Raw genomic sequence first — 11,553 nt, forward strand, 5'->3', positions numbered from 1 at the left:
GCTCAGCACATAAAGGTCCTTGGAAGCTTTAAAGTCAGAACGGCACAGACCGACTCTGATTCTGCAGGGCAGCCTTTTAACCGCTGTCCACTATACATCAGCTTCTGCATTTTATTGCAACACATATTTTGCTCTATTAGTCTGCAGACACATTTCTCTGTTAGGCATGAAGGGACAGAGGTGTTTTCTGATAACCAATAAATCAAAGGGAGCTGCAGCACTCCTCCCTGTCCCTCGGACATTTTCTCCCCTCTGATGAGAGGGTTAGCATATTAATATCTTATAAGAAAAACATGCACCTCTTACAGTGATCAAATATTCACTGCATACCTTTAGTGAGACTTTGAGTATGTTTAATTCATTATGCGGAGCAGGCCATCATACTCTTACGCTCCTATGATGGATGTGCATGTCCATGCATGCTCCGAGTGTTCCTTGAATCATGAGGCCTCTCCCTCTAATAAACCTCTTTGTGTGTTTGTGTGTTTCAGTGTGTGAGTGTGTGTGTGAAACCGTTATATAAACACACCTGGATAAAATGTTCTGAGCAGCAGGGAGCATGTGAATGCCTCTGACTTTTGGACACAATAAAGATGTTATTATGTAAACTCGTAGTGGAAAATTTCAGTGTGAGATCTGTTTTGTGTGTGTGTGTGCTTCTTGTGTTTGTTTCAAGGCTACTGTGTGTGCACATGTGGGTGTGTCAGTCTACATGTGGGGGAATGCATTTGTGCATGGAAAGCCTTGACTGATTTCCTTATACAGTAAAAGGACAAATGAAAAGTTCACCCACCTGATGGCTGAGGTTCTGCTCCCCACAGGGCTTACAGGTAGGGGTCTGATCACAGGGAAGAGAGCCTGGCTTCTGACTCGGGCGCCGTTCTGGATCACACCCCGTGGAACTGAAAGATAGAAAAGAAAGCACACGAGAACATTAACACAAATTCATGCCATTTTAGTCAAAAATAGCACACAAATCAGTTTCACAGAAAGCAAACACAAAGGATGCTTTTCCAAAACCCGATGAGATCCAGATGAGACCCGGGAGCAGCTCGATGAGACTTCACTGACCATCTGAGGAGGCCAACAGGGCAATATTGATGAGCAAGGCAAGGTTAAATTGAGCGGGAAAGCGTCATAAATGAGTTAAGGCCGCTGCGAATCATTCAATTACCAACGACCGCTGGGCTCGGCTAAATCCAGCCTGTCTGATGCTGAGGGCTGAACAGCAGGGCGGCTTGGACTTAAAGGGAGATACCACCTATTTGAAAACCTGAGTAAATAACACATTTGTCTCTTTATAACTTAGTTACAACCAATTTGATGTACTTTTTAAAGCGAACCACAAACAGTTTCAGAGATGTTTAGAACTTTGTCAAGGTATTTATGTTTGAGTGTAATTCCAGTGTTTTTACACCTAATCTGGAGATTGTTCTACAGGTTATTAAATGTCACAGAGTAAAAATATTCTCTGCATAATCCACAAAAGCCCAAGTTATCTTTTTTCAAATCGTTTTTTTCAGCAAAGAAAACCCCCAAAAATAATTTAAACTTGATTGAGTTCAGAACAACATTGATTTTAAAAATGTCTGAAAAGTACTGATTTAGTACTCCCTTTGACCTCACTCTTTATATCTCAAACTTGAAGGTGAACCAGAGATGAATCCTAAAAACCCATATTTGTCTCAATCATGTCCCAGAGTTCAGAATTAAACCTAAAAGAAACGCTTGGTGAACCTTCAAGGACATTGATTTGGAAGAGAGTGAAGGAAAATTGCCAGTTTTCTAGGTTTCTGGGAGAACAATGGACACTTGGATAGAAAATATGAATTGGAATTACAGGACTCTTCCAACAGTTGTCTATCTGGTCAACAATAAACGGGAACGACCTTGGTCAGGGTGGAGAAAGTAGCCCATTGGTCTTGCTAACCAGCTTTGAAGTGAAACTGGAGAACGTATGAGAATGATTCTCCACCGCTCCATCTAAGTGCCATTTACTCTACTGAATAAACAGACATATGGCAACCCACCTGGAGTTTAGCAAATAGTGCTTTTTCTGATCTAATGAGACAGAAATTGAATTCTCGAGTCTGAAAGCCAAGCAATTCAACTGGCAATAACCAGGTGCTGCTTATCACCTGGCTATCACCTGGTGTCTCTGCTGTTCAGCATTAGTTCAGTAACTTCACGGAAACTGAGCCTAACACAGATACACAGACGTTTTCCTTGACGAAAAACGTCACAGCAAAGTGCAAAGATTCAAAACAACATCCTGAACTACTTCCAGCATAATGGACTGGCTTATGAACAAATCCCTGGATGTCCTCGAGTGGCCCAACCAAAGCTTGGACGTGAAGACATTCCAAAATCTGTGAGGAGACCTGTAGATCATGGTTTACCGCTGCTCATAATCCAACCTGACAGCTGGGAGAAACTAAACTAAAAGCTGTGGCAATGTCAATGCAGCTTCTACCTACTGTGGACATATTTCAGTGCCCTATTTTTGATGCATATGAATTCGAGGAATAGTCACACATATGTTAAAAAGTATGTTACTCTTTGAGACATTAAGATTGATATCAAATGTTAAATTAAAAACTAGAGCTAGCAGCCATATAGCTTAGCTTAGGGCTGACACTGGAAAAATTGATACAAAGCAAAATTTTCCATATCATTTTACTGTGTAGATTTAACAACAACACAAGTTTTCATACAAGTGTATTTAAAGTACAGGACACCACCTCCCACTCCTTTACAGCCTTTTTCTTATGCTAAGCTAACAGGCTGCTAGCTGTAGCATTTAATGCGCTTTATAGACATGAGTGGTATCATTCTTCTGGTCTCACTCTAAGCAAGACAGTGAAAAGGCCTATTTTTCACTTTGTTGTAATGAACTAGGTTTATGTGTAAAAAAGGACTTTAAGAATAACCGTGTGATGAAATCAAATGAAAGGAATTCATTAAAGCTTTCAGCGTGTCTATGGGCGTTTCTGAAAACAATGGAACATTTTCTGGTTCAGAAGTAACAGCACAGAAAGCACTTTGGGATCAACACATAAACTACACCCCAAAAAAGAAGTTGTTTCTGTATCAGTTGAAGATTTTCTATCAAGGTCAAAGTTTTGTATCCTCCTCCTTAACAAGCTGACAATTACTGAATGGACTGGGAAACAGCAGAGGGAAAATCTACTGTATGTATATGCTTTTGATTCTGCAGCAGCTGTGAATCTACGCCTTTATTCTCTGTGTTGAAGAGAGGAGATAAGAAAGAAGACAAGAAGAGTGTGTGTACATCTGAGCCAAAAGCTCTCATTACTCAAGGAACGCTGCTCAGCACAGCCATCCCACGAAAACAGCTGTCATTCTCATCTCGAGGGTCAGTTTGCATTTCACAAATGATGACCTGCTGTTTGCTTTATCTGCCGCAGAAGCATTTGTTAAGGAGTACATCTTACATACTTTTTCCCATAGCATCAGTGCAGTGGAGTCTTTTAAAAAAAAATCTGGTTTGCAATCTCAGTAAATTTATGATTGATGTTATGAGGAAAATTTAATTCGCCCCAGGAATCACAAGCTCATTAAAACATACAAGATGTCATGGCGAGACCCCCCAGAAAACCATCCCAGAACGTTTATTTGCTCCATGTTGTAACACACAAAGATGAATTATGTTTGTTTGTTTGTTGTTTGTCATTGTTGGAGTGTTTCTGTAGCCTCTCCCTGTCCGGCTGTGTCCACAGTAATCTTATTGACTCCAGTTAGTGCGGCTCTGCCCCTGATATCTCCAGCTCTGCTCTCCATAACCTTATAAGTAGGTCCCTGTACAGAGTCTCTTTTATAATCTTGATCACTTGCTGCATGCTTGTGTGTGTGTGTGTGTGTGTGTGTGTGGGCAGTGCATTAGGTCTCCCCGGGTTGATGTGCACCCACCCCTCCCACCCTCCCTTCTTCCCCACCTTACTCCAGTCAGGCTTTGAGTTGCCATAGCAACGGCTCCCCTTCCACATGCCACAGAGTGGTAGATCATGCATCAGCAGAGAAAGTGATAGAGAGAGGGAGAGAGGAAGAGAGAGAGAGAGAAGAGGAGAGGGGGGAAAGGAAATACCAAGCTCTGTTTGACACAGCCTCTCATGGCTCAGCGGCACACTCCTGACCGACACTGTTTACCCGACACACACATATCTCTCTCCTCGCACTCTTATGTGCACATTCTCTTTTTTCACCTCCTCTTTTTAGCTGTTTAAAGACTTAACAAACCCTTCTCTTTGTCTTTCTAATTCTGCCCCTCTCTCGTTGATTTCTTCTCCTCTCTATTGATCCCGCTGTCGCTCTATGTATGGTGGTGGTGACTCATATCACCAACTGAGCAGGCATGCTGTCTCTGCAGGTAAAAAAAAAAAAGAGCGGGACATATGCTGAGGAGATGGTGTGACAAACTAAAGCAGCAAAAAAAGAGCAGGCAGCAGCGCTTCCAAGGCCTGTCCTCACTCACGGAGATTGAGCAATACATTTTACAAGCTCAAAGCAATAAAAAAAAGAAATCGGATTGGTAGCAGAAAGCAGGACGCACTGAGGAGAAAAAAAAAATGTAAATACAGAGAAAAGAAGAGGTGTTTGTTGGAATCTCAGCCTTTTTCCTGGAGAGAAAATATCCTGTAGTCTGCCTTTTTTTTCCTCTGTCTGCTCAGCTGCTCTGCCTTTTCTGTCTGCTTCCTACGTCTTTGCCTGCCTGTTTTCCAGGGCAAAGCAGAGCCCTCAGCCTCCCTCCCCTCTCCTCTCCTCTGCTCTCATGTGCCGTACACGCACTCCTCTGCTCTCCTGTTAAATGAGTTCCACATGGCCCTGCAGGCTGCACTCTCTGCACGGCTGGCAGACAGGCACCCAGTGCGCACACAAACACACAAGCACACACACACACCCTCAAGTCCCATAAGCAGTCCAAAGGGTCAAAGGTCAGTCCCAGCAGACCTTGAGAACGCAACTGTTTGAAAGTGGCCTCTCGCTCAGTCAAAACACCCCTCCACCCAACACACACACACATGCACCCCTGGTTATGTGCCTTCTTGGCTGCCGTTGTTGAACTGAGTACAGAGTCTGAGGGCAGGACGCATACTAATGTTGTCTGACTGATTGACTGGCTGGCTGGCTGGGTTGCTTGTGGGCTGAGTATTCTGGCAGTTTAACTCAATGGCTAATCGGCTTGTCTATCTGACACTCCAGCTGAGCGTCTAAGTGGCGAGCTGACTGACGTGCTATGACTTCCAGGGAGGAGGGGGGACAAAATAACAGCAACACTTAATTACTGTAACTTAATAAGCCGTTTAAACACGGCGACAAACACGGGTCACACCAGGCTGAAGGTTAACAAGCAGATCAACTCCGCTCCAGCATCCCTGCTGCTTGGATTCAACTTTTACCTCCTCTTCTTTTCCGTTGATGCTGAATTTTTTGGCACATTTTTTTTTTTTTTTATATAATTTTATTTTATTGAGTGTACAGGTCCAAATACATCAGTACATCCTGTGATTCAAATAATTAGTCGTCTTGATTCCAAATAATAAAAAATAAAATACAAATAAAAACACAACAAACAAGCAAAAGACAGAAACAAAACAAAGAAATCAAATTTCATTTCATAGATTCTGTGTTGTTCATTCACATTACAGTTATATTAATTTGATCTCACAGGTAGTGGGTATCCCTTACACCCACTCTGACATGTTTACACTTGTCCACCATACACCTTCACCGACATATAGACTCACACCAACACTAATACCAACACCCACATCCACCCACCCACCCACCCACCCACCCACCCACACACCCACACACACCCACACACACACACACACACACCCACACCCACACCCACACACACACACACACACACACACGCACACACACGCACACACACACACACACACGTGCGCTAATACAACAAGTCTGAGGGGGGTTCCTTAATGTTTATGGTACTCAGGTGACTTTGTGGCTTCTCTCGTCTACAGAGCTTCATAAATCTTGCTCCATATACTGTCAAATAGTTTTCCTTATTGCTGTCCTCCGATATTGTCCTTTCAATACTCAAATAATATTCATGAGTGTTTTCCACATTTGAAGCGTAGGTGCTTCCTTATTTTTCCAATTTTTCAAAATAAGTTTCTTAAAACTAATGATGAAAACAGAATGTGACATCCAGACGGGTGTCTCATTTTGTCACAGTTTTGGAAAATACAAACAACGGGTGAGAACTCAACTTTGTAATCATATATATTAGACATCCATATTTCAATATCATTCCAAGTTTACCTTGAGTGGCTCTACAGGGAGCTTTGACTAATAAAGAAAACTTTGGCAAATACTTTGTCTTCTCACTTTACTGAGAGGCTAAATCTTAAATAAGAAACAATATGATATTGAAAACAATATTCATAGCATAAAAAGGTCTGTGAATTAAGAAGAAACCAAAGGAAAGAGGTAGAGACGAAGAGAACACACTCTTACTGTACATTAGCAAAGTATCTGAACACTTATTTCACCTCTGTCTTAAAGGTGACATATCATGCAAAATCGACTTTTTAATGGTTCTCTACCTGAAATATGTTTCAGTGGCATGTCTACAAACCCCCGAGAACGAAAAAAAGCCATTCTGCCCCTGTTCTGATTTCCCCACGTCTGCCGATTTAAAGATCTAGTGGATGATTTTTATTTGTCATTGAAAAGTGCCAGCGCTAGTTAGCATAGCTACATAGCTACAAGTCGTAGCTGTAGCTGTGTACCAAGACACACGTCGACATACTGACAAATAAAACAACAAGAAACACTAAATCTGTGACCAACCCTTCAGAAAAGGTCCCGCTGCCTTTCTGGCAGAGGTCGGTTTTACTCCCCACGTCTGCAGATTTGAAGATCTAGTGGATGATTTTTATTTATCATGGATAAGTGCTAGCACTAGTTAGCATAGCCACATAGCTACATGTTCGTAGCTGTGTACCAAGACACAGGTCTACATACTGATAAATAAAAACAACAAGAAACATAAAATCTGTGACCAATCCTTCAGAAAGGTCCTGCTGCAGGCGCCTCTCAGTCAGGATCAGATTCTGGATCAAATTCAGAGGGTTGAAGTAACGCTATCTATGAGCAGCCGTTTATATTCAGCCGACATGTAAACATTAGATCAACGTGCTGGAGAGCCGGGGCCACGTCCACTTCCTGAGGGGGCGTGGTCAGAGAGAAAACAGACTGTTCTGAGGAGGGCTGAAGAAGAGGGCTTTTCAGGCATGCCAAAATCTGATTTCAAAGTGTTTTTTTGAGCATAAACTTTAAATACATGTTTTGGGGACCTCTTAGACCAATATATATTGATGAAAAAAGCGTGATATGTCACCTTTAATAAAAAATATGTATCAAAGCATCATCAGCAAAATGTATTCAAGTATTAGTAAAAGTAAAAGTAAAAGTGCTGACTCAAAAGAATAAATCAATATCATTATAACATTGTATTATCAATGCTGGTACATTAAAATGAGGGCAATCCAATCTGATAAGATAACCATTCCCATGGAAGTACTACTGAGTGTCCAAACAGAGAGACTGTTTTTTAAGCTGCACAGATAAATCATTTTCAGATCAATTAAATCATCTTTCAATTAATAACTAGGGTCAACATCTTTGTATCTTTCGTCTGTTGTCGGGTAATCAGTGGATAATGTTTAGTGAGTGGGTGGTCATGTGAAATAGAATCACTTCAGGGTAGACAAGACCTCACTGCTTTGTGTACATTATGCCTTATTGCATAAAAAATCATCATTATTCGCATAACTACTGACTTAAACATATTAAATTGAAACATAGAGGGATAGGGAATCAAACTATCAACTCAAGTACAAGTACCTCAAACTGAACTTCCCACTGCTGACCCTCTAAATTGGCTTGTGTGATAAGGTCTAAAATATTACAATAGTGTCTGCTTTCTGGCCATTTGAAGCTGCAATACATCGCAAACAGCAACAAGGAAACTGAAAGCAAAATATCAAAAGCAAAATATCTTGACTTTTTTGTTTTTGAACAGGAGTTATTTGTTACTTCAACAGATGTAAACCTAATATATATGATTTAACCTTCAAAGAGGCTGTGATATACTGATATGCTGTAATTAAACATTTACCAGCAGGTCAATTTCTCTATTATCATGAAACACTCTCCCTTGATGAGTAAATAAAGCCTTCGGGTTTCTAAATTATTACTGCTAAAATAAGGCTCCGTTAGAAATTATATCAGGTGACCTCAGCACTTAAATAAAATAGAAACACTTAGACTGAGCAGATCCTCCATAATTTAGAGCTATTAAATGATGAACTTTGGGGCAGTGGGTTGGATTAAGGACACAGCTGCCAGGCATTGTCCTTGTGTTGATCCTGAGCCAGTGCCGGGCCACAGGGAGCGGCAGATTTCAGCCCACATCAGCTCAGAGCGGAGCAGCTCTGAAAGCTCTGGGAATGGGAGATGGAAGTAATAACGGAGGGCACTAACAGCCCCAAACTCACTCTCCCTGGCAGTCCAATCCCTCTTTCTCTTTTTCTTGTCTTTGCCTCTGGCTGTCTGTCACGACGTTTCCCTTTTTTTCGCTCTTCCATGTCACGCCTGACCATTGTGCACTCTTTCTCGTTTCAGAAACACATTACACATTTAAAAAAGTTTCCTTTTCCTGTCTCCTCCTGTCACATGTGCACTTCAAGTCAGCCCTCCTGGCTGTCCCTCTATTCACCTGATTCACACTGCAGCCATTTTTCTGATGTCATGCTCGGGGTGGGAAGCTAAAACTTTTGTTTTATCGTTTTTCATCTGTACTCCATGTTTTAGATTTATATGCTGGGTGGCCTACTGAAAATCCCTATCATCTCACTGTCTTCAAATTATTGAGCAGCTTAAAAACAGTCAACGAAAGACTAGAGCTAGCTTGATAACACTTTTTTAGCTTACACTCCTCGCTAGTATCCTGCTAGAAAGTAAATGTATAGCTAATATACTGTTAGCTAGAAATGTTTGCTTCAATCAGCTTATGTCATGTTAGCTAGAAACATTTTAAAAACGTTTCTTTTTGTTTTTTTTAGCATTTAGTAATGGACGCCAGTTTGGCCGTGTGATTAAATTGTGTTCCCCATGAACAGAGGCTACAGTCCTCAGAGCAGGCAGCCTGGGTTTGATTCCAACCTGCGGCTCTTTACCCTCATATCATTCCCGTCTCTCTTCTATCATTATCTTAAGCATGAAGTCTTCTTTATTGTCAAAAACTGCAGTATGAAATAGACATACAGAGGATTTGGTCTCTCTCAGACCCTAGAAACGACAACAACAGATAAACATAGGAAATACACACAAGACAAATAGCATGGAGAAAAAAAGACCTAGCTAGAAAAAATAAGCTAAAAGTAAAAGAAGTAAGCTAATAAATATAATAAAATGCGATTTAAAACAGTGCAAAAAACATTACTGTAGTGTAATTTAAAATCAGCTTATTTGTCTGGCAAAGTAAATGTGTGTGTTATTGCTCTACCTACTGTCCTTTCTCGAAATAATGGTAAAAAAAATCCCCATATAAACTTTAAAAAATATTATTAACTTTTAGCCACATTTTAGCTAATGCTAATACCACCTGATAAAGACTGATTGCTAACATTAGCTGTGTGACTGGAGCTGGAAAGTTGTACATTTTTTGTTTCAGCTTAAAATTTAAATTAAATCTATTTTAATTCAAACAACTTATACAAATTGCCTTTTGGGGGATTAATAAAGTTGTTTGAATTTAATTGAAATGAAATATCTGGATGCGTCCCTCTAGATTTTCACTGTCTTTTCAGCTGCTGATCTTCCAAATAACGACTACCAAGATCCGTGGGCACAGCGGTGTAACATCAAAGCAGCATCTGGGCCTCCTACCCTGAGCGTGACGTCAGACTATGGCTGCAGAGTGAATATGGTCAATGTCTATCTTTTGTTCTGTTCGTCTATCTGGACACTCAGACACATCACTCTCAGATTGTGTGCGTCTACAGGGAGTCCAGGTTTCAGACACTCTCTGCAGCCTCGGCTCCTTGACCATTACTACTCCATTATCGGCGACGATGGAGGGCGCGCCGCAGACGCCTAATGTATCCATTTCCCCCTCCATTTAGGACTCGGCGGCCCAGCGAGCTCCCGGAGTGCTCCCTGATTGGGATTGAATGTCCATTTAAACTGCCGTCCAGCCACCAGGGAGGAGGTCGAGGAGAGGGGGAGAAGAGAGGAAGGGGAGGAGAGGAGAGGGATAATGGGAGATACTTGGAGAAGGAGGTGTGTAAGAGTTAAGGAGTGAAACTGCATGTTGTGTTGAATGAGAAAAAGGAGGCTAGGGGATTGCTCCCCAGCCATGGATTTGAAGCTGAGATTCTCTCTCTCTCTCTCTCCTCTCACTCTCTCTCTCTCTCTATCCCTCTCTCTATCATCCCTCTTCATCTCCCTCTATCATCTCTCTCTCTATCATCTCTCTCTCCTCTCTCTCTCTCTCTCTCTCTCTCTCTCTCTCATCTCTCTCTCTCTCTCTCTCTCCAGCTGTGTCTCTATCACTTTCTTTTTTTCTCAACTTTCAATATGCCTCCGTAGAAAAACCATCCCTCCTCTGGCAGCAAGCCAAGTGTCAGAACTCAGTGCTCGGTATTCTCAAGGTGCGCTTCTAAAAAGAGGGATTTGGAATTGAGATGATTGGAGTTGTCACATCGAAGGAGGGTGGAAAGAGGGAGAAGAGGAGGGTGAGACGGAGGAAAGGAGCAAGGCTCGACAGAAAGAAAGAGAGAAAGAAAGAAAAGGGAAAGAACGAGGCAGGAGATTTCACGTTTACAGTAGTACAACACTTGTAGAGGTGAAGTGGTACCTTGTAGGAGAACTCCTCCATTCTTTCTGAAGAGGGGACTCCCCGACCACAATGGAGGACTAAAAAGGAGAGAAGAAGAAGAAGAAGAGAAAACTGGTCAGTCATTTAATCGTGTTGCAGCAGCCTACCAGCCCAGCAGGCTTCATCACGAGGCAGATAGCAAGGCAGGAATTTGAGCCCATAAGCCGGCGCTTCTGATTATAGTGATTAGATTCCCGGGTGTCCCACTGTTGCCATTATTCCCTGTGATTACCTCAGAGAATTACAGCCTCGCCGCTGTAGTCCATGGGGGTAATTTCTCATGACAACCCCCCATCGCCGCCTGCCACTGGTCCATTCACACACATTTAAAAGGAAAAATCATCAGCGCACACACTCTTAACATGCACTCCTGTCATCCAGGCATTTTTAAGACAGACTCGAGTACAGTGTGACACATTAAAAACTCACTTACACTTAAACTGCACAACAAAAGACACACTTGCAAAAGAACACACACACACACACAGTAACACACAGAGCCGGGGACTCAGTTTAGGTGATCATTGCACCACTAATGAGGGAGGTAATGACGGCATTTCTCACATAGACGGAGACGTCTTCACTCATACGCACACACTAGAGGACAATAGATACAGCGC

At 42.0% G+C, this 11,553-nt stretch overlaps 1 protein-coding gene across 2 annotated transcripts in view; it reads right to left on the bottom strand.

Annotated features, from left to right (window-relative positions):
- ches1 (checkpoint suppressor 1) overlaps positions 1-11,553 on the bottom strand; it is a 77,047-nt gene that overhangs the window by 4,366 nt on the left and 61,128 nt on the right. For both annotated transcript variants that reach the window (XM_034700206.1, XM_034700205.1), the window contains exons 4-5: positions 10,913-10,971; positions 794-902 (exon numbers count right to left, since the gene is read on the bottom strand). In XM_034700206.1, coding sequence (XP_034556097.1) covers positions 794-902; positions 10,913-10,971 — 168 coding nt within the window. The remainder of the gene's footprint in view (positions 1-793; positions 903-10,912; positions 10,972-11,553) is intronic.

The sequence above is a fragment of the Notolabrus celidotus genome, chromosome 13, assembly GCF_009762535.1.
Source record: "Notolabrus celidotus isolate fNotCel1 chromosome 13, fNotCel1.pri, whole genome shotgun sequence".
Taxonomy (NCBI): Eukaryota; Metazoa; Chordata; class Actinopteri; order Labriformes; family Labridae; genus Notolabrus; species Notolabrus celidotus.